Raw genomic sequence first — 27,092 nt, forward strand, 5'->3', positions numbered from 1 at the left:
ATTCCCTTCCAGGCCAGAAAATCCTCCCTAAAAGTTCCCAGAGCTCCTCAGAACACCAAAGGTATAATCAAAACAAAGAGTTGAGTGGCTGTTGCAAGCTTCCACCTCTTGTATTCTAGCAGTCCAGATATAAAACCACCATTCCAATTGCATTTTTGAATATGTTTTTACACCAGTCCATTTTAATGATATATGTTCACAAATCCCTAAAAGTGTCTTCGACTGTCAGTCGTCTGTTTTTTTCCTATTTAAAAGGTACTGTCTTAGATTGAAAGCACATCAATTCAAATTTGCTAATAGTGAAATCTATTTACCATATTTTCTCATTCAATTGACAGAATCAGAATTGTACAGCACAGAAACAGACCCTTTAGTCTAACTCATCAATGCTGACCAGATATTCAAAACTAAGCTAGTCCCATTTGCTATAATTTGGCCCATTACCCTCTAAACTCTTCCTGTTCTATACTCTGCCAAATGCCTTTTAAATGTTGTAATTATAGCAGCCTCCACCACTTCCTCTGGCAACTCATTCCATGCACACACCACCCTCTGAAAAGATTGTCCGTTAGGTCCCTTTCATAGCTTTCCCCTCTCAACTTAAACCTATAGCCTCTAGCTTTGGATTCCCCTAACCTGGGTAAAAGACTCTGGCTATTCACCCTATCCATGGCCCTCATGATTTCACCAACCTCGACAAGGTCAGCATTCAGTCTCTGATGATCCAGGGAAAATAGCTCCAGCATAGTTAGCCTCTCCCTATTGCACAAGCCCTCCAATCCTTGTAAATCTTTTCTGAACCCTTTCGAGTTTAACAACATCTTTCCTATAGTAGTGAGACCAGAACTGGATGCATTACTCTAACGTCCTGTGCAGCCACAGTGTGATCTCCCAACTCCTATACTCAATGCACTGACAAATAAAGGTAAGCGTACCCAATGCCTTCTTCACTATCCTGTCTACTTGGCACTTCACCTTCAAGGAACTGTGAACCTACACTCTACCATCTCTTTGTTCAGGAATATTCTGCAGGAACCTTCCATCTAGCGTACAAGAAACAAAAACAGAAATCGCTGGAAAAGCTCAGCAGGTCAGACACCATCTGTGGAGAGAAATCAGAGTTAATGTTTCGGGTCCAGTGGCCCTTCCTCAGAACTCAATAAACTGTTCAGAGGATGGGTCACTCAACCCAAAACGTTAACTCTGATTTCTCTTTATAGATGCTGCCAGACCTGCTGAGCTTTTCCAGCAATTTCTGCTTTTGTTTCTCATTTACAGCATCAACAGTTCCTTTGGTTTTTACTAAGCTTACAATTCCTGTCCTGATTTGCCTTATCAAATGTTAACATGGAAGCATTCTGCAACCATCCACAGTGACCTTTTGAAAGGTCATTCATAAATATGATGAATATTTCCAGCCTTTCTGGACTTGACTGGTGACATTCTACCAATTAGAGTGCCCTCTTTATTACTTCAACTGCCACACAGCTAGACTTCTAACCAGACCAACAAGTTGCCTTCAATTTCGTTTGTGTCAGATTTGGCTAATAACATCATCTGTTACCTGTAACTTTGTCAAATTCTTGCATCAGTCCAGAAAAACAACACCGATGAGCTTTTCCATCTCCACTAGTTTTAGTCCCTTCTCAATCAGATTTGCCAGGCATGTCTACCCTGTACAAATCCCAACCAGAACACTCACTGACAAGTTGAAAATGTTTAAGCTCATAAAATAAGTCACAGTCAATGATTTGGCTTATTTTATGCACACCAAGTAGTACTTGAGTGGGTATGCCTCTTATTTTAAATAGTTGATGTGATAGTCTTTGTAACAACTGAAATGTCATTCGGGAGCAGCAATCTGTTGTCCTCCAACAAATTATAGGCAATTACCCTCAGTGGATGATCTTGTTTTATTCCATACAAGTATGGTTTTCAGCACCTCATCTTCTGCCTTGGGAGCTGACCACCTTATGACCTTAACATACAATTCACCAGCTTCCAAATCTCCACCCCCCCCCCCCCCCCACCACCAACCACCCCACAGCCTCATCCCAGGTCCAGCCCTCCCTCTCCATCCCATCTCCTTGACTTCATCGTATCCGTCCATCTTCCTTTCCACCCATCCACTCCAAACTTCTCACTGACCACCTGCATCCACCTATTGCCACCCAATCTGCCTTTCCCCCAGTCCCAACCTCCTCCTTCTATTTATTTCTCAGCCTACTTCCCCTGCCCAAGTCCTGACGAAAGGTCCCAACTTAAAAGGTTGACTCTCCTGTTCCTCTGATGCTGCTTAACTTGTTGTGCTTTTTCCATCTCCACACTTTATCGAATCTTATTCCATTTTATTTACTTGTAATGCATTTCTATCACATTTGAAAAGGCTCTGGCTGATTGATGGGCTTGACATCTGAACAATATTGAGAATGTTGGTGCTTGGGAGGAATTGATGAGTGTAGGTCCAACAATGTTCAAGAAGCATGACGTCATCCAACTCAAAACTTGATTGGCACCCACTCTGCCATCTTCAACATTCACTCCCTCACCACGGATGACACAGTGTGTAACATCGACAAGATGCACAGCAGAAATTCAGGAAGAATCCACAGCACCTTCCAATTCCACACACCTATCAGTAGATAGACGGTCAGGGAAAGCTCATATATGGGAGCACCAGCATTTGCAAGTTCCCCTCTAAGGGACACACCACTCTGATTTCCAAACATCCCTTTACTGTCACTGGGTGAGAATCCTGGGACTCCCTTTCGAACAGCACCTGCAGGTGCTTCTGCTACCTAAGTAATGCTGCAATTCAAGGAGGAAGTTCACCGCCACCTAGTACAGAGCAATAAGGGATGGGAAATAAATGTTGCTCCCCCCACCCCCAGTGGTGCACATATTTCATGGATAATAACAAAACCAGCAAAGAAAAACTGAAAGAACTGCGGTTGCTGTAAATCAGAAACAAAAACAGAAGTTGCTAGAAAAGCTCAGCAGGTCTGGCAGCATCTGTGGAGAGAAATCAAAGTTAACATTTCAAGTCCAGTTACCCTTTGTCAAAACCGAGGAAGGGTCACCAGACCTGAAACATTAACTTTGATTTCTCTCCACAGATGCTGCCAGACTTGCTGAGCTTTTCCAGCAACTTCTGTTTTTGGAACAAAAAAGCAGAACAGTTGCTTTCTGTCTCTATTTGGGCAGGAGTCCAATATTTAATTTATACCTGTGCATGGGTTGCAGACAAAAATTTCATGAGTATCAACTTACTATTGTGACTGATCAAAACCCATTCACAATATATTATTTTGTCAAAATAAGAACTGGTGATGTTTTCTTTCAATGCAATTACTGTCAGAGAAGATTGAAAGCAATAAAGTTTGTGCTGGAATGTGAAATATTTTGGCTTGGCAGTGGTACTCTTTGGGCCATATCGAGTTTCCGTCAGGAACATCAACAAGCAATTGTGCCTTGGCACATTTCCGAACAATTAGAGTTGAAGTCTAAAAGTGTTGTGACAGACCGTTCTGACAGTAACCAATAATTGCAAGGAAGAGGGCATCAAGTCAGATAAAGCAGTAAGGGTGATCCAATTGTTATTGAACCTATGATGGATGATTTTCTGCTCTGTACTAGACTATTTGTGTCTGATACAGAAGAATGCGTAAAATGAAATTTAAAAAATAGCGGGGAGGAGACTAAAGCAGTTTTAGAGCAGCCTCCATAATTCTATGGTGTGAAAAAGAAGAGTTGATGAACCACTGATAGTTATGCTTATAAGACGGGTTCAGTTAGTTCAGTTGGGTGGATGGCTGGTTTGAGATGTGGAGTGATGCCAACAGTTCAATTCTCACACTGGCTGAGGTTACCATGATGACCCTGCCTTCACAAACTTACCCCTCACCCGAGATCCAGCGAAAGCCAGATTTAACTCAGTTGCCTCTCTCTAACGAGTTAGTAGCCCTCAATCCTCTGGAACTAGGGTGACTTTATCTATACCATGAAGGTTCTGTACCTGGACAGTATAGGGAAAACGATGTGGTAGGAAGGTGATCAGGAAGAAAAAGATAACATCCATTTTCAAACAACTACAGAGTTATTGCTCATAACTAGCTAACAACATCTCTGAAATGTTTTTTTACACCATCAAGTACTTTGTTTTTAACTGCCATTGCATTATAGACAATGTAGAGTCATAGAGATATACAGCATGGAAACAGATCCTTCGGTCCAACCTGTCCATGCTGACCAGATATCCCAAGCCAAACTAGTCACACCTGTAGCACTCAGCCCACATCCCTCCAAATCCTTCCTGTTCACATACCCATCCAAATGCCTCTTAAATGTTGCAATTGTACCAGCCTCCACCACTTCCTCTGGCAGCTCATTCCATACACGTACCATCCTCTGCGTGAAAAGGTTGCCCCGTAGGTCTCTTTTATATCTTTCCCCTCTCACCCTAACCTATGCCCTCTAGTTCTGGACTCCCCCACCCCATGCTCCTATCCATACCCCACATAATTTTGTAAACCTCATAAGGTCACCCCTCAGCCTCCAATGCTCCAGGGAAAACAGCCCCAGCCCTTTCAGCTTCTCCCTATAGCTCCAACCCTGGCAACATCCTTGTAAATCTTTTCTGAACCTTTTCAAGTTTCACAACATCTTTCCAAAAGGAAGGAGACCAGAATTGCGTGCAATATTCCAACAGTGGCCTAACCAATGTCCTGTACAGCCTCAACATGACCTCCCAACTCCTGTACTCAGTACTCTGACCAATAAAGGAAAGCATACCAAACACCTTCTTCACTATCCTATCTACTTGTGATTCCATTTTCAAGAAGCTATGAACCTGCACTCCAAGGTCTCTTTGTTCAGCAACACTCCCTAGGAAATTACCATTAAGTGTATAAGTCCTGCTAAGATTGCTTTCCCAGAATGCAACACCTTGATAGAAAATAGGTGCAGTAGTAGGCCATTTGGCCCTTCAAACGTGCTCTGCCATTGAGGATCATGCAACTCAAAACACTGTTCCCATTTTCTCCCCATATCCTTTAACCCCTTTTGCTCTTAAGAATCATATCTGATATGGGAACTGACTTCACAACCTACTCTCGACAGAGACAAGAGCTCTGCAAGGCAAGAACAGACTTCAGTCCTTTTCCCGGTGCACTGCATTGAAAATCTGAGACTTTACCACAACAGCTTGGTAGCAACCTTCCTCTCTTCTCCAGCCTGTCCTGAATGTTGGCATTTTCATAATTGCAAGGAAACCAGACTCAAACAATTTCATATTTGCAATTACATCTCAAAGGGAGCAGAAATGTTGCAGAGCTGTGTCAGAGAAATAATGACGTACACAGTAGCCTGATATTGAAACGAGAATCCAATGCCCTGATTTATAAAATTTTGTCACCTTATCACCTGCTGTCTTTTCCAATTCCTGTTTAGCTGCTAATAGCTTGCGTTCCAGATCAGTCAGCTGTTGTGCCTAAGGAGAGAAAGATACAAGAAATTGTAATGTACAATAGCAGATAAACATAATTGTGCTTTTAAAATCTGTCTCAGTACAACGTAGGATAAGACCAAGACCATAAGGCCACAAGAATAGGAACAGGAGTAAGCCATTCAGCCCGTTGAAACTGCTCCACCATTCAATTGGATCATGGCTGATCTGACACTCCACATGTCCAGTTTTCTGCCTTTTCCCAGTAACCCTTGATTCCTGGAGTTTAGAACATAGAACAGAAGAACTCTGAGCAGGAGAAGGCCGTCTGGCCCTTTGAGTCTCTTCTACCATTCAATATGATCATGGCTGATCTTTAACTTACACATCCGAGAGGTGTTGCATTTTGGCAAGACAAACAAGGGGCAGGACTTACATAGCTAATTATGGGGCTTTGGGTAGTGTTGCCGAACAGAGAGACCTCGGAATTCCAGTACATAAGTCTTTGAAAGTTGCATCAAAGGCATAATATGGAGGTGCCAGTGTTGGACTGGAGTGTACAAAGTTAAAACTCACAACACCAGGTTATAGTCCAACAGGTTTAATTGGAAGCTCTAGCTTCATCAGGAGTAGCGCTCCGAAAGCTAGTGCTTCCAATTAAACCTGTCGGACTATAACTTGGTGTTGCATCACAGGCAGACAGTGTGGTTAAGACGATATTTGGCATGCTTGCCTTCATAGCTCAGGCCATTGAGTAAAGGAGTCGGGAGGCCATGTTGTGGCTGGACAGGCTGTTGGTGAGGCCAGGTTTGGAATAATGCACACAGTTCTGGTCACTCTGCCAAAGGAAGGATATTATTAAATTGGAGAGGGCGCAAAAAAAATTTACAAGGATGTTACTGAGACTGGAGGCTTTGAGTTATAAAATTATACAGATGTACAGCATGTCCAACCCATCCATGCCGACCAGATATCCCAACCCAATCTAGTCCCACCTGCCAGCACCTGGCCCATATCCCTTCAAACCCTTCCTATTCATATACCCATCGAAATGCCTCTTAAATGTTGCAATTGTACCAGCCTCCACCACATCCTCTGGCAGTTCATTCCAAACCTGTACTAACCTCTATGTGAAAAAGTTGCCCCTTAGGTCTCTTTTATATCTTTGCCCTCTCACCCTACACCTATGCCCTCGAGGCTAGGAAACGTTTCACTGGAGTATAGGTGGTTGAGGAGTGACTTTATAGAGGTTTATAAAATCATGAGGGACATAGATAAGGTAAATAGCAAAAGTCCTTTCTCTAGGGTAGGCAAGATCAAAGTTAGAGGGCATAATTTTAAAGGGAGAGGGGAAAGATTTAAAAGGGGCAACTTTTTCACACAGAGGGTGGTGCAAGTTTGGAATGAACTTCCACTGGAAGTGGCAGACACAGGTATAACTACAAAATTTATAAGACATTTTGGACAGGTACATGAATAGAAAAGGTTTAAAAGGGATATGGACCAAATGCAGGCAAATGGAACTAGTTTAGTTTCGCTAGCGTGGATGAGTTGGACTGAAAGGTCTGTTTCCAAGCCGGATGACTCAATGACCTTTTTGACTCTATGACTCTACTGATCAAGAACCTACCTTTCCCAGCCAGACAAATTCATAAGGACTCTGCCCTCATAGCTCTCTGTGACAAGGAGTCCCAAAAATTCACAACCCTTAAAGGAGAAAGTCCTCCTCATCTCAGTCTTCACTCTGAGAGCATTGCCTCTGGTCCTTCACCATTCCACAAGGGGAGACGTTCTCTCAGCACCTACCCTATCAAACCCCTTAAGAATTCTCCACATTTCAATGAGATCACTGCTCATTTTTTTTATATCCAATGAGTTTAATCTCTGCTCCTAACATAATCCCTGCACACTGGGAGTCATTCTAGTGAATCTTCATCAACTGCCTCCAATGAAATAATGTCTTTTCTTGAAATAAGGGATACAAAATTGTTCACAGTGCTCCAAATGTGGTGTCATCTGCACCTTCCCTTGTAGTAAGCTTCCCTACTCTTATACAATAGCATTATTTCACCACATTATCAAAAAACCATAGTTAGATTAGTAAACATTGCTAACTAGACAGATACAAATCTGCTCTTGTGGTACCGGCCTTACTTTTGGTCCAGGTTCAAGTTCCATCTGTTTCCTGGAGGTGTGAGACTCATAACGTGTGTGAATCAGATTGATTAAAAATAATATTTGTAAAAAATGGGCTCTTCTGACACAGTGGTAGTGTCCTAACCTCTGGGTCAGATAGCTCAGGTTTAAATTTCACTAACCTTAGGAGGTCTTTTATGGGGTTAGGGCCCAAACAGCATTATTTAAATAAAACAAATATTCAACTGACCATATGTATTTGACCGAATACAGGTCTAACTTTAGAAAATGTCATGATTGGCTCTGAGCAAGGCCAATTGGACATATTAAGTTCACTAATCTTGAAATCTACTTACAACTTACCATTGATCCCTTAGCTTAAGAGAACAATATATGACCTTCACAATGGACACTAGCAACTAGAATGAGAAAACTCTGGGATTTACACCATGGGTGACTTCCCTTGTGCTGAGGGAAGTGTAGAGTAACATTACGCAGCCACATGAAGAGCATGTTGCATAGCCCTGATCAGAACTAGATACTCCAAGATCAAATCCCAACTCAGAAATTAATGACCAAAGTAAGTGTGATCACAACACATCCTGTGTATCATCCTGGAAATTCCTTCTAAATGACATAGATGGCACAAAGCAAAAACAAGAGAGATTCATGGTCAGTCATGTGATAGAAAGGAAGTTAGAGGCTTCAACATTATGATCCATAGGTCCAGATTACAACATAATGGTTAAAAAAAAAACATGTTGCCACTGTACACAGAATTTTAACTCATTAGGGAATTTTAACTCACGAACATCGCCAATTTGACCAAATAGGAAATTTTTCATCTTAATTACTTTGCAATTTAGCCTTCAGTCTGAAAACCATTTTCTTGAATAAACACCATTGTACTTAAAATTCCATTATAGTTCGTAATTAGAATTGTCACATCTATTTGCAAAATTACCAAACGAAAAATGACGATATGGTGTTTCCGTTCTGCCTATTTTGGTTAATTACATCTCACTCCACCTCCCCCACTTCCAACCTCTCGCTACTTCAGAGAGTACAATAATTTTTATACAATAATTTCTTTTTGACCAAAATTTATAAGAAAAAATTGTAAAAATTGAGTTAAGGTTTCATGATTTGTAATTTGGTTGTAATCACATTAATTAAAATTAATCAATCGAGAAAGCTTGCTAATTATCCTAATATAGGACTATTAAACCATAAATGTAATTACATTTTGTTAATGATGCATCTTCTAAACTGGTGAATAAATACAGCAATAATACTAGTTTGGTTGGACCTTTTCGAATAAGCTGTTGAAGATTCTTTATTTTTAAGATTAGATTCCCTACAGTGCAGAAACAGGCCCTACGGCCCAACAAGTCCACACCGACCCTCCGAAGAGTAACCCACCCAGACTCATTTCCCTCTGACTAATGCACCTAGTACTATGGGCAATTTACCACGGCCAATTCACCTGACCTGCACATCTTTGGACTGTGGGAGGAAACTGGAGCACCCAGAGGAAACCCACGCAGAATGTGCAAACTCCACATAGATAGTCACCTAAGGCTGAGAATCAAACCTGGAACCCTGGTGCTGTGAGGCAGCAGTGCTAACCACCAAGCCACCAGGCTGTCCCAAACTTGCTTAACATTCTATTTGTTTTCTGGTTTGACAATTAAATCAGGAGTAAGTGCATTTAAAAGTCAATAATTTAAATGCAAGAAACTAAAAAGAAGCTGTGCTACACAACTGTCCTTCTTCAGAATATTTCCGTCTGAGTTCACCTGAGATTACTGGCATTGAATCTTGGCTTTTTTTGCTGATTGCAACTGTTTTACATGAATTCATTTGGCACCATCCTTGAATGATTTTTAGGCATTAATCCATGAAACAAAACTAAATTTAATGTTGTGTTAATTGGACCTCAGTTGCCAATGATCAGGTTTTGGAATTCAAAACAGAATTGAGAAAGTACCTTCCCTCACCCAATTTAATTAAAATGCAGTTAATCGATTAGGTAGTGCAATCACTAATCTTTTGCAAAGGATGTAAAGTTGATCCTTGCGCGTTCTATATTTGTAAAATAAAGTGATGTGGTCTGTCTTCCATCAAAACTATATGACATATGCTCATCTTGGGACTGATACCTGCTGCAAAGGTATCGCATTCTGCCAACACAGCTGCTTCAACTTAATGAAGACAGACATTTGTCTCAGATATATTTGCACTTATTGCAGTCCTTTGCTATATTAGACAAACTAAAGGCCTGAGGGTATTGCTCAGAAATAGAATCCTTGGTAGCAGCATATAAAGTTGTCGAGTTATACAGCATGGAAACAGACCTTTCAGTCCAACCAGTCCATGCTGAATGTAATCCCAAACTAAACAAGTTTCCACCTGCCTGCGCTTGGCCCATATCCCTCCAAAGCTTTCCTATTCATGTACTTATCCAAATGTCTTTTAAACATTGAAACTGTCCCCGAATCCACCACTTCCTCTGGAAGTTCATTCCATACACAAACCACTGTGTAAAAAAAATTGTCCCTCATGTCTTTTGAAGTCCTTCTCCTCTCACCTTAAAAATATGTCCCCGAGTCTTGAAATCTTGGGTGAAAAGACACCTGCCATTCACCTTATCTGTGCCCTTCATGATTTTATAAACCTTTATAAGGTCACCCTCAACCTCCTTCACTTCAGTGAAAAACAGACCCAGCCTTACATCCTCTTTATACCTCAAACTCTCCAATCCTATTAAGGAAAGTTGATGGCTCAATGGTATTATCGCGAGATTATTAATCCAAAGACCCAGGTAATGTTCTGGGAACCAGGTTTGAGTCCCACCATGGCAGATGGTGAAATTTGATTCAGTGAAAAGAAAATCTGGAATTAAGTATCTACTGATGACCACAAAATCATTGTCAATTGTTGGAAAAACCCACCTGATTCACTAATGTCTTCCATCCTCACCTGGCCTGACCTCATGTGGCTCTAGCCCCATTGCAATATGGTTAACTCTCAGTTGCCCTCAAATGGTCTCACAAGCCATTCAGTTGTACTAAATGCTACAAAGTCTCAAAGAAATGAACCAGGGTTATCTTCTGGCATCGACCTAGGCACCGGAAAACACAATGCAGAAACAACTCTGTCAGCCCTGTAAAGTCCTCCTCACTAACATCTGGGGGCTCATGCCAGAGTTGGGAGAGCTCTCTCATGGACTAGTCAGGCAACAGCCTGACACTGTCATACACATGGAATCATACCTTTCAGACAATGTCCCAAACACCACCATTACCATCCCTGGATACACCCTGTCTCACCAGCAGAGGTGACAGCACAGTGAGATACAGTCAGGAGGGAGTTGTCCTGGGGTCCTCAACATTGATCCCGAACCACAAAGTCTCATGGCTTCCGGTTGAACATGGGCAAGGAAACCTCCTGCTGATTACCATGCACCGTCCTCCCTCAGCTGATGAGGTACTCCTTCATGTTGAACATTACTTAAAGGAAGCACTAAGGGTGATAAGGGCACAAAACATACTCTGGGTGGGGGATTTCAAGAGTGGCTCGGCAGCAGTACTACTGATTGAGCTGATCGGGTTCTTAAGTACATTGCAGACCCAGCCTTGCAGCATCAGGTGGTGAGAGAATCAACAAGAGGGAAAAACATACCTGACCTTATCCTTACCATTTGCCGGCTGCAGATGCATCTGTCCATGACAATATTGGTAAGAGTGACCACCGCAAAGTCCATGTGGAGACAAAGTTCCACCTTCACATTGAGTATACCCTCCATTGTGTTGTGTGGCACTATCACTTTGCTAAATGGAACAGACTTCAAACAGATCTAGCAAACCAAGACTGGGCATCCATGAGGTGCTGTGGGTCATCGACAGCAGAACTGTACTCCAGCACTCCCTGGTTCAGTAGTGAGTGGAGGAGGGCATGCCAGGAGCACCACCAGTTATACCTGAAGACGAGGTGTCAACCTGGTGATGCCCCCAAACAGGATTACTTGCATGCCAAACAGCATAAACAGCAAGTGATAAGCAGAGTTAAGCAATCTCACATCCATCAGATCAGATTTAAGCTCTGCAGTCCTGCCACATCCAGTCAGGAATAGTGGAGGACAATTAACCAATTTACTGGAGGAGGAGGCTCCACAAATAACCCCATCCTCAATGATGGAAGAGCCCAGCACATCAGTACAAAAGATAAGGCTGAAGCTTTCACAGCAATCTTCACCCAAGAGTGACAAGTGAATGATCAATCTCTACCTTCTCCAGTGGTCCCCAGCATTACAGACACCAGTCTTCAGGCAATTTGATTCACTCCACATGATATCAAGATATTGTTGGAGGCACTAGATACTGCAAAGGCAATGTGGCTAAATAACATTCTGGCAATAGTACAGTAGAAGTGTGCTCCAGAACTTATTGCTCCCCTAGCCAAGCTATTCCAGTACAGTTACAACACTGGCATCTACCCAACAATGTGGAAAATTGCCCAGACATGTCTTATACATAAAGAATAGGACAAATCCAACCCGACCAATTACTGCTCCAATGTTTCAGTCTTGATCTATCAGTAAGTGACGGAAGATGTCATCAATGGTGCTATCAAGAAGCACCTGATCAGCAAAAACCTGCTCAGTGATACCCAGCTTAGGTTCCATCAGCTCCTGACCTCATTATAGTCTTGGTTCAAACAAAAGAGCTAAATTCCAGAGGGGAGGTGAGAGTGACAGCATTTGACATCATGGCTACATTCAACTGATTGCGGCATCAAGGAGCCCTAGCAAAACTGGAATCAATGGGTATCAGAGGTCAAACTCTCCAGTTTGTCGAGCCATACCTGGCACAAATGTGAGGTCTTGCACTTTGGCAAAAAGAATAAAAGCATAGACTACTTTCTAAATGGTGAGAAAATTCATAAAGCCAAAGTACAAAGGGATGTGGGTGTGCTAGTTGAGGATTCTCTAAAGGTAAACATGCAGGTTGAGTCCGTGATTAAGAAAGCGAATGCAATGTTGTCACTTATCTCAAGAGGGTTGGAATATAAAAGCAGCGATGTGCTACTGAGACTTTATAAAGCTCTGGTTAGGCCCCATTTGGAGTACTGTGTCCAGTTTTGGTCCCCACACCTCAGGAAGGACATACTGGCACTGGAGCGTGTCCAGCGGAGATTCACACGGATGATCCCTGGAATGGTAGGTCTAACATATGAGGAACTGCTGAGGATCCTGGGACTGTATTCATTGGAGTTTAGAAGATTAAGGGGAGACTTAATAGAGACGTATAAGATAATACATGGCTTGGAAAGGCTGGACGCTAGGAAATTGTTTCCATTAGGTGAAGAGACTTGGACCCGTGGACACAGCCTTAGAATTAGAGGGGGTCAATTCAGAACAGAAATGCGGAGACATTTCTTCAGCTAGAGAGTGGTGGGCCTGTGGAATTCATTGTCGCAGAGTGCAGTGGAGGCTGGGACACTAAATGTCTGCAAGGCAGAGATTGATAGATTCTTGTCGTCTCGAGGAATTAAGGGATACGGGGAGAACGCTGGTAAGTGGAGTTGAAATGCCCATCAGCCATGATTGAATGGCGGAGTGGACTCGATGGGCTGAATGGCCTTACTTCCACTCCTATGTCTTATGGTCTTATGGTCTTACAAAGGAAGATGGTTGTGGCTGTTGGAAGTCAGCCATCTCAGCTTTAGGACATCTCTGCAGGAACTGTCCAGGGCAATGTCTTCAGCCTAACCATCTTCAGCTGCTTCATTAATGACCTTCATAGAACATAGAATAGAACATAGAAAAATACAGCGCAGTACAGGCCCTTCGGCCCTCGATGTTTCGCCGATCCAAGCCCACCGAACCTACACTAGCCCACTTTCCTCGATATGCCTATCCAATGCCCGTTTAAATGCCCACAAAGAGGGAGAGTCCACCACTGTTACTGGCAGGGCATTCCATGAACTCACGACTCACTGAGTAAAGAATCGATCCCTAACATCAGTCCTATACCTACCACCCCTTAATTTAAAGCTATGCCCCCTTATAATATCTGACTCCATACGTGGAAAAAGGTTCTCATGGTCAACCCTATCTAAACCCCTAATCATCTTGTACACCTCTATCAAGTCACCCCTAAACCTTCTTTTCTCCAATGAAAACAGCCCCAATTGCCTCAGCCTTTCCTCATACGATCTTCCTACCATACCAGGCAGCATCCTGGTAAATCTCCTTTGCACTCGTTCTAGTGCCTCCACATCCTTCTTATAGTATGGCGACCAAAACTGCACACAATTCCCTCCGTCATAAGGTCAGAAGTGGGGATGTTCGCCAATGATGGCACCATTCAGGACTCCTCAGATACAGAAGCAGTCCATGTTCAAATGCAACAAGATCTGGGCAATATCCAGGCTTGGAGAAAGTGAGGTCTGCAGATGCTGGAGATCAGAGTCAAAAAGTGTGCAGCTGGAAAAGCACAGCAGGTCTGGCAGCATCCGAGGAGCAGGAGATTCGAAGTTTCAGGCACAAGCCCTTCATTCCTGATTCACAATTCTCCTGCTCCTTGGATGCTGCCTGACCAGCTATGATTTTCCAATATCCAGGCTTGGACTGACAAATGGCAAGTAACATTCAATCCACACAAATATCAGGCTATGGCCAGCACCAGTAAGAGACGATCTGACCACCACCTCTTGACATTGAACGGTGTTAGCGTCACTGAATACCCCACTATAAACATCCTTGGAGATACTATTGATCAGAAACTTAACTGAACTCATCACATAATAGCAGTGGCTGCAAGAGCAGGTCAGAGGCTAGGAATACTGAAGCGAGTAACTTACCTCCTGACTCCAACTATCTACAAGGCATGAGTCAGGAATGTGATGGAATACTACTCACTTGCCTGATGGGTGCAGCCCGAATAACATTCAAGAAACTTGACACCATCCAAGACAAAGCAGCCCACTTGATTGGCACCACATCCACAAACATCCATTCCCTCCACCTCCAACACTCAGGAGCAGCAGTGTGTACTATCCACAAGTTGCCCTGCAGAATTCACCAAAGATCCTTGGACAGCATCATCGAACCCTCGAACACTTCCATCTAGTAGGACAAGGGCAGCAGGCACATGGGAACACCACCACCTACAAGTTCCCCTCCAAGCCATTCACCATCCTGACTTAGAAAAAGATCATCGTTTCTTCACTGTCGCTGGGTCAAAATCCTGCAAGTCTCTCCCTAAGGACATTGTGGGTCCACTCACGGCAGGTGGGCTGCAGCGGTTAAAGAAGGTAGCTCACCACCACCTTCTCAGGAAAACTACGGATAGGCAAGAAATGCTGGGCCCAGCCAGGGACCACCACACCCCAAATGACTTTCTAAAAACTGGTAAATTGTTTCTGAACCCTCTCCAGCTTAATAATATTCTTCCTATAACTGGGCATACAGTACTGGACACAGTAGTCCAGAAACGGCCTCACTAATAACCTGAACAACTTTAACATGCCACTACTCCCTATACTCAAAGGTCTGAGCAATGAAAGCAAGCCTGCTAAAGGCTCTTTTAATGAGCCTGCCTCCACGTGAAGCAAATTTCAAAGAATTATGTACCTGTAACCCGTAGGTCACTCTATTCTACAGCATTACCTCAGACTCTACTTTTAATTGTTATAGCCCTGCCCTTGTTTGTTTTACCAAAATGCAATATCTTGCCTTTCTCCTAATTAAACACCATCTGCTACGCTTCAGCCCATTGACCCCACTTTCAAGATCTCTTTGTAATCTTAGATAACCTTCTTCACTGTTCACAACACCACCAAGCTTGATGTTATCTGCAAATTTACTAATTGCAATACGTGAAGTTCCTTCAGTTTCAGTAGAATTCAGATGTAATAGATTAAACCTAGGAGTAGACAGTTGTGCTCTAAGACTATGTGAGAAGAGTGATGAGCCTGAGAAATTAATTGACTAAGATCCTGAAAATCAGATTCTCGGCCTCAGAATAAAGCGGAGACAAATGCAGACACAAGGGGCTCCTTCTGGACTGTAATAGTTCTGCAATTCTCCGCTTTTGTGATCTAAGCCCTCCCTCCGCAGAACGTGAGATGATCTTCTGGCATCAGTGGTCGAGAATCTCATAACACAGGAACTGGCATCTCATTAACTATGTAATTCACTGGAATTAACTTTTAACATTTTAGATTCCCAATCAATGCAGCAATCATGCATCTAGTGCCCCATGATCCACCTCTAACCCTTTCCATCACCTTCGTGATGATTCAGAGTTGGTTGATGGGCCGGGTTGGAATTGTCCATCTTTTGGTGTACCTCAGGAGATTCCTCAGCAATTTTCCAAATTATGGCATTAATGCCTTTGTTGCCTGCATACTTAGGAGAATGTATGCAAGTTCTGGAACACAGGTTCTCAGTACTAATTCAGAGCATTTTCGGGGTACTGAGCTGTTATAGTATCCAGTATGTCCAGACATTTTTTTTTTAGAAATCACATGGTGAGAATTGAATTGGTTAAAGGGCAGCTCCAAGAGGTGGCTGAGTTGGATCTCCCAAACAAACTTCTGGCTGAAGATTATGACCAATGCTTCAGCCTTACCTTTTGCCCTCAGCACGCCCACTGGGGATATACATGGATCTGCTTCTCAGAGCAGGTTATCCATCGGGACAGATCTAGGGTCACAATCATTGGTTGTGGGATCAATGGGCTCTGTGTGTCACTTTCTGCTTATTCTATTTGGCACACAAGTATTCTTGAGATGTGGCTTCACCAAGTTGACGTCTCATGTTCAGGTATGACTGGTGCTGCTCCTGGTATGTCCTCCTGCACTCTCCATTGAACCAGGGTTGATCCCCTGGCTTAGTGGCAATGGTAGAGTGGGGATACGCCTGGCCATGAGTTTGCAAATTATGTTGGGAGTACAATTCAGCTGCAGCTAATAGCCTATAGGCCCTCACGGATTCCTAATTTTGGAGTTACTTGATCTGTTTGAGGACTATTCCCACGAAGCACAATGGCAGTGCCACAGAACACCATGTCAGGTATTCTCAATGTGAAGATAGAATATCATCTCTTTGACAGAGCGAGTGAGGGGCAGAGCGAGTGAGGGGCAGAGCGAGCGAGGGGCAGGGAGAGCGAGATGGGTTTTTATGACAGTGCAGAGTTGAAAAATGTGATGCTGGAAAATCACAGCAGGCCAGGCAGCATCCGAGGAGCAGGAGAATCGATGTTTCAGGCATAAGCCCTTCTTCAGGAAGACGGGCTTCCTGAAGAAGGGCTTATGCCCGAAACGTCGATTCTCCTATTCCTCGGATGCTGCCTGGCCTGCTGCATTTTTCTAGCATCACATTTTTCAACTCTGGACTCCAGCATCTGCAGTCCTCACTTTCTCCTTTTATGACAGTGCATTCAAGGTCTTTGTTAGACTTGATTTTGTTTCTCAGATCTTTTCATTGACATCAAATTCCATCATCTGCCATGGTAAGATTTGAAGCTGGTCCCCCAGAGCGTTATCTAGATCCTGGGATTACTAGAACATTGCCTCCCACCAATCTTTATGTAGCGACAGGACACACTTTAACATTGCTCCCCTTCAGGGGAAATTGCAGGGCACAGCAATTCCAGATCCCTGGTGTTCGGGAGCCAATGAAAGAGCAGATTATATGAGACCCGGTATTATGCAATGAGGTAGGATTAATGACCTCAGAGTGGAAGCGTCTGTGTGGAGCACTCAATGTAGTATGGTTTAATTTTACATTGACTTTGAGAGAGAGAGAGAAAGACGAGTTCAAGACTAGCAGTTTAAACTGAAATAAGGGTAATTATGAAGGCATGAACATGGAGTTTGTTGATATGAACTTGAAAATGAGGTTAAGGTTTGGGTTAACAAAGATGCAGTGATAGGCGTTTCAGGGGATATTTCAGAATACCCAAAGCAAACAGTTCAAGGGAAACAAAAATTCCAAGGGGAGGATTTGCCATGCGACCTGAGTTCACAAGTGAAGAATGTTAATTTGGGGGAGATAATGGAAGGCTGTTAAACTCAGAATAAGGTTAAAATCTTCAAGGTGGTAATGATTAGTGATGAATAGATACTTCATATAAAGTTGCGCCGCAATGATTTTTAAAAAAACATTATGTGTGGGATCTGAGCATTGCTGTCTACGCTTGCACCTACCTGTCCTTGAGATGGGGCAGTGAGGTATTTTCTTAAATTACTGCAGTTCACAGGCTGCAGGTTGACCCACAATGCCTTAGTAAGGGAACTACAGGATTTTGAAGGAATGGTGATATATTTCCTGTTCCCACTAGGGAAGGAATCCCAGGAATGTGATCCAATAGTACAGAATGAAGCCCGTGCTTATGATTGGTATGAGATCTTTGATACTTTATTTTGGTGAGGTTGAGTTGAAGACCATGCAGTTTTTTTTTAAATGAAAAGACTTATTAGGCCACGCAGTGCCCAATATATTATTGTGAAGGCTAGCATGAACCAGAATACATGAAATTGAATTTTGATTAAATGCTGTAGCCGCATATTTTTTTTAAATTTGCAGACGGAATTGTCTAATGCTGTACATATTTTAATTAAAAATGAAATTAGTAATGCTGATTAATATATCATTTTGCATTTTCATATCGTATATACATGTGGTTCAACAGGTTGATTAATTAGAGGCAGTCAGAATTTGTCAATTATGCGGATGTTGGCATTATTTATGTACTGAAAGGACTTGTTGGAATAGCAGCATTCAATTAAACATTTATCTATCCACGAACATTATAATTCGGAGACCAAAGCAAACTAATAAATTAATTTGAAAGTCAGATTCAGGAGAATTTGAACATTTGTTATGGATTAAGCTGCTGTTAAAAATGGCAGCACTCATTATATTTACGAATGGATAGCGGTAAAAAACTAAAATACCTTCATTGTGGCTTGCAGGATATCTTTAGTTAAAAATCACACAACACCAGGTTATAGTCCAGCAGGTTTAATTGGAAGCACACTAGTTTTCGGAGGGACACTCCTTCATCAGGTGATAGGATCACTTCGAAAGCTAGTGTTTTTCCAATTAAACCTGTTGGACTATAACCTGTTGTGTGATTTTTAATTTTGTACACCCCAGTCCAACACCGGCATCTCCAAATCAGGATATCTTTAAGTATGGTGGATAGGGAAGGAACCAAAAGCTCTGGGCTCAAATCACACCCAGGGATTGATGATCAAAGAAAGCAATGATAGGTATTAGTGACTATTGTGTGATTGAATTTTGCATTCAGCTTGAGGGAGAGAAGACTAAGTCCAGGATGAGCACTTTAAATTGAAATAAGGACCATTATGAGTCATAAGATAACTAAACAAGTTGTGGACCAAAGGATTAACAAAACCATTATTCTGAAAAGAGTTACTGAGCATGTGAGGGGTAAGTATATTTAAGAAATGCTGGGGGTCAAGCAGGGAGACCTCTTGCACCTGTGGGAGGAGGTGAAAGGGTGCAGTGGCCCCATGAAAGCAACAGAGAATTGGACGCCATGTTCATAAGAAGCTTTGTCCATGAGCCACAGAGTGTCCATGAAGCGACACCTCTCTCCATTTACTCAAAAATGATCCTTCCCTATGGCGGGTCACTCTCCAATAGTGGACAAAATATCCACAGAGTCAGGAAGTCACCCGTAATTGTCTAATCTGCCAGCTGGCAAAATTATATTGTGCAAGGAATACGTTTTGCAACACCCAAGACCTTTCTTCTGCCTTATTGCCAAAGAGACTGGTTAATTTCACCATGTTACTATATATTAATATGCCTTCTGAAGGTGTTAAAGGTGGTTGGACTGAGGTAAGCAACATTCCAAACATCAAACATCTTTGAAAATATGATTTTCCCTGTGGACACTAGCCTCCACAACAATCTTTGCTAACCTTCAATTACTATCACTAAAATACATTATCTGATCATTGCTATAGTGGCGCATAATGGAATTTGCTTCACGAAGTTTCAAAGCTGCACTTCCTACACTACAATTAGGAGCATACTTCAAAAGAACTCTCATTGATGGCAATATGGTTTGGAAAGACCAGAGTTCACATATAAAGCCCACAATTGGAGTACCGCACATAGATCTGGTCACCGCATGATAGGAAGGATGTGATTTCACTAGAATAGGTATAAAGGAAATTCACCAGGTTGCTGCCTGGGCTGGAGGCTCAGAGCTCCAAGGAAAGATCAGATAAAATCATGGAAACATAGAAAGTAGATGCAGGAGTAGGCCATTCGGCCTTCGAGCCTGCGCCACCATTCAATATGATCATGGCTCATCATGCAGGCTCTTATTCCTGCTTTCTCTCCATACACCCTGATCCCTTTAGCCGCAAGGGCTACATCCAGCTCCTTCCTGAATATATCTAACAAGTGGGAGAGAATTCCACAGGTTCACAACTCTGAGTGAAGAAACTCTTCCTCCTCTTGTCCTGGATGGCTTACCCCTTATTCTTAGAGTATAGTCCCCTAGTTCTGGGCTTCTTCCACTATGGAGAACATTCTTCCCACATCTAGTCTGTCCAGTCCCATACAGGCAGCCTCACACAGGCACCTCACACCTTCAATGCATTATCTGAGCTGACATGGCACCTATTGTTAAAGTGCACTTCAGAATGTAACTTTAAACAAAGGTTCTGGGATTTTCATATGAAAGAACTGAAACCAACATGGCCATTCTAAAAGATAAGAGACTAAACAAACAATCCAGGTCTTTTTCAATATAGAATTTCAGTTGCATCACACTGTAAACTTTTGCTATAAATTCGGTGTCTTACGATCTTATACTCCACAACCACCTGAAGGTGCAGCGCTCCAAAAGCTAGTGTTGGACTATAATCTGGTATTGTTTGATTTTTAACCTTGTCTACCCCAGTCCAACAACAGCATCTCCAAATCAGTCCCATCAGGGCTTTATTTATTTCCATGAGATCCCTTTATTCTTCTAAATTCTAGTGAGTCCAAGCCCAGACGATCCAGGCTTTCCTAGTGTGTCCGATCGGCTAGGTTATTTTCCTTGGGGCAGTCAAGGTTGTGAGAAGATCTGACAGATGTGCACTGGACTATGAAAGACATAGACACAGTGGATAATAAGGCACATTTCCCAGCAGTAAAGGGTCAAGAAACAAGGCGCATAGATTTCAAGGAAGCTGTAGAAGGCTAAGGGGAAAATTGAAGAGAAATTGTTTCACCCAAAGGGTAATAAAGATCTGGAATACATTCGCTGAAAGGATGGTTGAGCCAAAAACTCTTACAACATTTAAGCATTCACCTGCATTGCCATAGCCTCCAAAGCTATGGGCCAGCAGGTAGAAAATGGGATTCATGCAGTTAGAACTTTGTTGGTGGTGTGGATATGATGAGCTGAATGACTTCCTTCCATGCTGATGTTAATGAGGCCAGAGGAGTGGTAGATAATTGATTTCAATGATGCTTTTCAAAAGCATATCAGGGAGCATAGACCAGTCAGTTTCTATAATAGGAAAAATAATGGATTCTTTACTAAAAGAGAGAACAGAAAAAAACTTTTAGAAATGAGAATAGTATCAGAGAGCATGGCTTTCTTGAACTGGCTTGGGTAATTTTTGAGGAGCCAGCAGTGAAAGTGGACAATGGTAAAGCAGTAGATATAACTTATTTAAATTTTCCAGATTTTTGGATCAGGTTCCTATTATTAGTTTAATGCATAAGGTCAGAAAATGTGCAGTCAGGGGACCGCATACACCAGCGTCCACTCACTCCACCTCCAACACTGAGTACATACTGTTGCAACTATCTTCAAGATGCACTGCAGATATTCACCAAAGGTCCTCAGACAGCACCTTCCAAATGCACGGCTACTTCCATCTAGTAGGCCAAGGACAGCAGATACATGGGAACACCACTCCCTGCAAATTCCCCTCCAAGCCACTCACCATCCTAACTTGGAAATATATCACCATTCCTTCACTGTCAGTGGGTCAAAATCCTGGAATTCCTCCCCTAAGGGCATTGTGGGTCAACCCATGGCAGGTGGTTCAAGAAGGCAGCTCACGACCACCTTCTCAAGGGCAACTAGGGATGGCTAATAAATACTGGCCTAGCCAGCGACACCCAGATCCCAGAAATGATTTTAATTTTTATTAAAAGAAGTGACAGAATGGATTGTTAGTTGACTTCAAAGGTACAAAGCAGAGAGAGGGATTAGTGACAGGCGGTGGGAAGTGGATTAGCACTAGAACCACCACTGGTCACAATTTACATGAATCATTTGAACTAAAAACACAACTTCTAAATTCGTAGGATGATATAAATGGGGAGGACTGACAAGAGAAAGAGGAGGAAGGGAGAACTGCAGATACTGCCGAGTCAGAATCGAAAACAAAGAGGACTCCAACAATATAAGACCATAAGGCTACTAGACCAGAAGGAAATCGGAACAGGGGACCATTTGGCCCCTTGAGCCTGCTTCACCATTGAATAGGATCGTGGCTAATCCCAAATTCCTTATATCCACTTTCCTGCATTTTCCCCATAACCCTCGACTTTTGGACTGATCAAAAAACTCTCTCTACTCCTACACTACAAACCATTTGAAATAAAGGAGCCAATATTCCATTTTCAAGAACACATTAATGAACTTGCAGAATGAGCAAATAATTGACAAATTAAGTTTAATGCAGATAAATGTGAAGGTGTGGATTTAATTTAGAAAGAATAGGCAGGTAATTTATTATTTGGAAAGTGCAAGTCTTAGTGGATAGAGGAGCGAGGGAATCTCAGCACAAATACATCAATCATTAAAAATGAAATTGCAGATGTGCAACATAGTTTAAATAAAACAAGCAGACTTTATTTCAAGGGTATTTGTAGAAAGTTGGAAGGTTATGCTGAACATGCTTGATTGACATTGCTGGTGTCTTTGTTGTCACCCTCACTGCACTCATTCTCGTGCCTCGTTATCCTTTTAAATTAGGACAACCAGAATCACATTCAGTAGTCAAAATGAAATCAGAAGTCATATGATGCCAGGTTCTAGTCCAACAAGTTTATTTGAAATCACAACCTTTCTGAGAGCTGTTCTCTCATCAGGACTTCATCTGACGAAGAGGCAGTGCTTTGAGAGCTTGTGATTTCAAATAAACCTGCTGGACTATAGCCTGGTGCCACGTGACTTCTGATTCTGCTCACCCCAGTCCAACACTGGCACCTCCACATCATGGCTACTCTAAACGATGACACATCATGGCATTCCATGTCGCTTAAACCCAGTGACTGAGGAAGGCAGTTCACCACCACCTTGTCCTGGGCAAGTAACTGGAGGCAATAAATGTGGCCCAGCCAGCAACATCACAACCCATGAATGATTTATTTTTAAAAACATCATTGACTTATTAGAGTTTATCCTCTCCGTCTAGGCTCATTTCAAAAAAGTAGTATTGGACTAACCTATTTTACTATCTAGAGTGTCCAGTGTTTGAAAAATCAAAAAATAGAAAGATAATTATTTTTCAGTTGAAGGGTGTTACTTACCCAGAGATTAATGATGTGAAGTAACATCATTCACACAAAACTGTTCCATAGCAGCTGGGATAACATTAGCTTTCAAGGTATCTCTGAATTCCTGCTCAGAGAGTTGCTTTCCTTATGCAAAGTTTTGTCATTTACACTAATTTTAAAACCAGCTGCTTTGCCATTAGATCAATGAACCAATTGAATTTTAAGACACAATTACAGATTTTGAAGCTTTTGTTATTTCAGGCTCAAACAACAGCCTCGATGCTGGGGGCTTTGCGGTTGCTGGCTTCACCAAATATTCACTGATGGCTGGGGAGGTAGCTCATTTCTTGAAAATAAAATGTTACTTTGTCATCTGTGTGTTCAAACGTGAAACCACAGAGCTTCAAAAGCCTTCAGGGTGAGTGATCACAGCAGCTGCTGATGTGAGAGATTTATGCAGCAAATGAGAGAGGAGGAAAATATTGAGCATTTTGTGGCAACATTGTGAAAGTGCTCATGTCAGTTGTAAGGAAATAAAATGTTCAGTTGTACAAGTTTCAAGTACAGTTGAAATAACTGCACCGAGGCCGGTATCCCATCACCAAATCACCCCTTACTTCCACCTGCACAGTACACTGGCTGTGGCCAGCCAGCTCAGTCAGTCCCCAAAATGATTAGATTAGATTAGATTAGATTACAGTGTGGAAACAGGCCCTTCGGCCCAACAAGTCCACACCGACCCACCAAAGCATATACCACCCAGACCCATACTCCTTCATTTACCCCTTCACCTAACACCACGGCCAATTTAGCATGGCCAATTCACCTAACCTGCACATTTTTGGATTGTGGGAGGAAACCGGGGCACCAAGAGGAAACCCACGCAGACATGGGGAGAATGTGCAAACTCCACACAGAGAGTCGCCTGAGGCGGGAAATGAACCCGGGTCTCTAGCGCTGTGAGGCAGCAGTGCTAACCACTGTGCCGCCCACAAATGAGGAGAGTCTAAATCTCCTGTTTTTTTTATTCATAGTTATACAAAATACAATACAACAGTAACAATACACAAAAGAAGTAGGGACACAATCAGAAGGTCCTGAAATCTTACAAAACAACAACACTAACAAAACATATTGAGTTTTCAGCAAGTTTTGAGAAGATTTGTAGCTCAGGTTGAGGTTCTGCTTGTAAGTTTGCTTGTTGAGCTGGAAGCTCTACACAGCGCTACGTTGGATAAACAGACAGAAAACTAGCCAGCAGGATACATGAACACCAACTAGCCACAAAACGACATGACCCTCTCTCACTAGTATCCTTACATACAGATAAGGAAAGACACCACTTTGACTGGGACAGCACATCCATCCTCAGACAAGCCAAACAAAGACATGCACGAGAATTCCTAGAAGCATGGCATTCCAACCAGAACTCTATCAACAAACACAGCGAGTTAGACCCCATCTACCACCCCCTGAGAAAAACAGGAAGTGACTTCACCACAGGAAATGACATCACCAACCCAAAGAAACCCAAACATATAACTAGAAAGCAGGAAACATCAGCAGTAGCCTGAGGCTCACTAAAGGTGTTACCTAGTAGGGTGACGAAACGTCGGGAAATGAACCTTCTAACTCAGCGAGCAAACCTACATCAATATTCACATTTCACACAGCTTACTGTTCTTTTAAAAAGGTACCATAATGACAGAATTCCATAAGAGAGCCCGTTTCAGCCCCAAAGGGCAATGTATACAGCAGGAAAAAGCCAATCTCCTGCTTATATATTTAAAAAATTTTACTAAACAGTGTAGCTTACAAACAATTAACATTAACAGCTGTGTACAGAGAAACAGCAAGGGGAGGGGAGGGGAGGGGAGGGGAGAAGCTAATCCCTAAATCCCACTATTCAACCAGTTTTCAAGGAAAGAAGGACAAACCTCAAAACCCTCTCCTGGTTATACCTGTCAGCCAGGGCTCCCTGATTGGTCCAGGTTAACAATCCCTATCAAGTATTTCATAGTCAATAAGATCTACTTGGGTCCAATCACAACATCCATGTTGATCTTTATCTAATAGTTGATGCAAATAACTATCTTACATTCAGTTAGTTAAAGGTGACAGCTGGTGATTTGGGCTACATGAGAGATAGCCCACTTTACGTCTTCCCTATAATCAAAATCGCCTCACGTTAAATTATTTGGTATTTGTTAATTCTAGGAATTGGGAGAATAAATCGTTATTCGCCTTTAAAAACCATTTGAAGCAAAACCTTCTGATTTTTCACCCCATTTGATTAGAATTTTTCAGGGCAGACCACACCTGGAACATTGTGAACGGTTTTGTGACTCAATGAAAGGGGCATTGGAGGCAGTCCAGAGAAGGCTGACTAGGCTGATACCAAATATAGGGGGACTGCCTTAGAGATTTCCTAATCAACGTGTTTCAAAAGATGCTATTACACACCCATGGAGCAGATGAGACTTGAACCAGGTCTACAGGCTCAGAGACACGGACACCAACACTGTGGGAGGGACTGTCTTATGAGGAGAGATTGAATATGGTATGCATTAACTTATTTGAATATAGAAGAACGAGAGGCAACCTTATTGAAACACATAAGATTCAAAGGGGACTTGACAGGGTAGAGTCCAGGACCAGGGGCATAATCTCAGAATAAGGGGTTGCATATTTGATATGTAGATGAGGAGGAATATTTTCTCTCAGGAGGTTGTGAATCCATGGAACTCTTTACTGCAGAGGTCTATTGAGGTTGGGTTATTAAGGATATCAAAGGCTGAGACTGACAGATTTTTAATCAGTAAAGGATTCAGGGCTCTGCATAAAGTGAATGCTAGAAAAAAAAAATCAACAGGTTTGGCAATGTCCATGGAGAGGAACAAAAGCGTCAAGTCTGGTCTTACTCTTCTGCAAAATGTATCCTATCTTTACTTGAGGAATCAAAGAATATGGAGAACAGGCAGGAAAGTCAGGTTGAGGATTATCAGAACAGCCCTTGCTTTCATTGAATGGGGGAGAAGTGGGCTCGATGGACTGAATGAGTCAAAAAGTGTGACACTGGAAAAGCACAGCAGGTCAGGCAGCAGCCAAGGAATGTAAGCCCTTCATCAGGAATTCTCCTGCTCCTCAGACACTACCTGACCTGTTGTGCTTTTCCAGCACCACATTTTTCAACTCTGATCTCCAGCATCTGCAGTTCTCACTTTCTCTTCAATGAACTGAATGGCCAGCCTCTGCTCTGTTGTCTTATGGTCCTATGTGTTCATGTAATCAGCAATAATCTTTTACAACCAAACAACCCAAACAGTAACATTCATGTAAAAACACATCCATTAGGATAGATTTTTTGTAACCATTTGACCAAACTTATCAGTCTTCAATTCTGACTCAGAAGGGACCACATTTACTTGGAGTGAGTATCATTTCAACTCACCAGATGAGCTGCATTGCATCAGACTGTCTGATACATCTCACTAGGCTGCAGTCCGAAATTTGGGCCTGAGCATTTTTTTCAATATTCATTCATGGGATGTGGGCATTGCTGGCTAGGGCAGCATTTATTGCCCAGTGGGCAGTTAAGAGTCGATCATTGCTGTGGGTCTGGAGTCACATGTAGGCCAGACCAGGTACAGATGGCAGATTCATTCCCTTAAGCACATTAGCGAAGCTGATGGTTACTTTTTCCAACAGTTGACAATGGTGTCATGGTCATTATTAAATTCCTAATTCCAGCTTTTAAAAAAAAATATATACCGCACCATTTGCAGTTTATTTGCAATGATGCAATTTGTACCTGCATCCTCAAAGCATCACCTGGGTGTCTCGACTCATAGGCTAGCAATAATACCACTGGACCAACACCTCCTGATTCCCCTTCGGCCTCCAAAAAGACATGATACAAGAGGTTGAGAGAGACACAAACCCCTCATCAGAGGT

At 42.4% G+C, this 27,092-nt stretch overlaps 1 protein-coding gene across 3 annotated transcripts in view; it reads right to left on the reverse strand.

Annotated features, from left to right (window-relative positions):
• Nucleotides 1–27,092, reverse strand: part of luzp2 (leucine zipper protein 2) — a 383,970-nt gene that overhangs the window by 91,130 nt on the left and 265,748 nt on the right. For all 3 annotated transcript variants that reach the window (XM_060838606.1, XM_060838604.1, XM_060838605.1), the window contains one exon: nt 5,414–5,488. In XM_060838606.1, coding sequence (XP_060694589.1) covers nt 5,414–5,488 — 75 coding nt within the window. The remainder of the gene's footprint in view (nt 1–5,413; nt 5,489–27,092) is intronic.

Source organism: Hemiscyllium ocellatum, chromosome 18 (genome assembly GCF_020745735.1).
Source record: "Hemiscyllium ocellatum isolate sHemOce1 chromosome 18, sHemOce1.pat.X.cur, whole genome shotgun sequence".
Lineage (NCBI taxonomy): Eukaryota > Metazoa > Chordata > Chondrichthyes > Orectolobiformes > Hemiscylliidae > Hemiscyllium > Hemiscyllium ocellatum.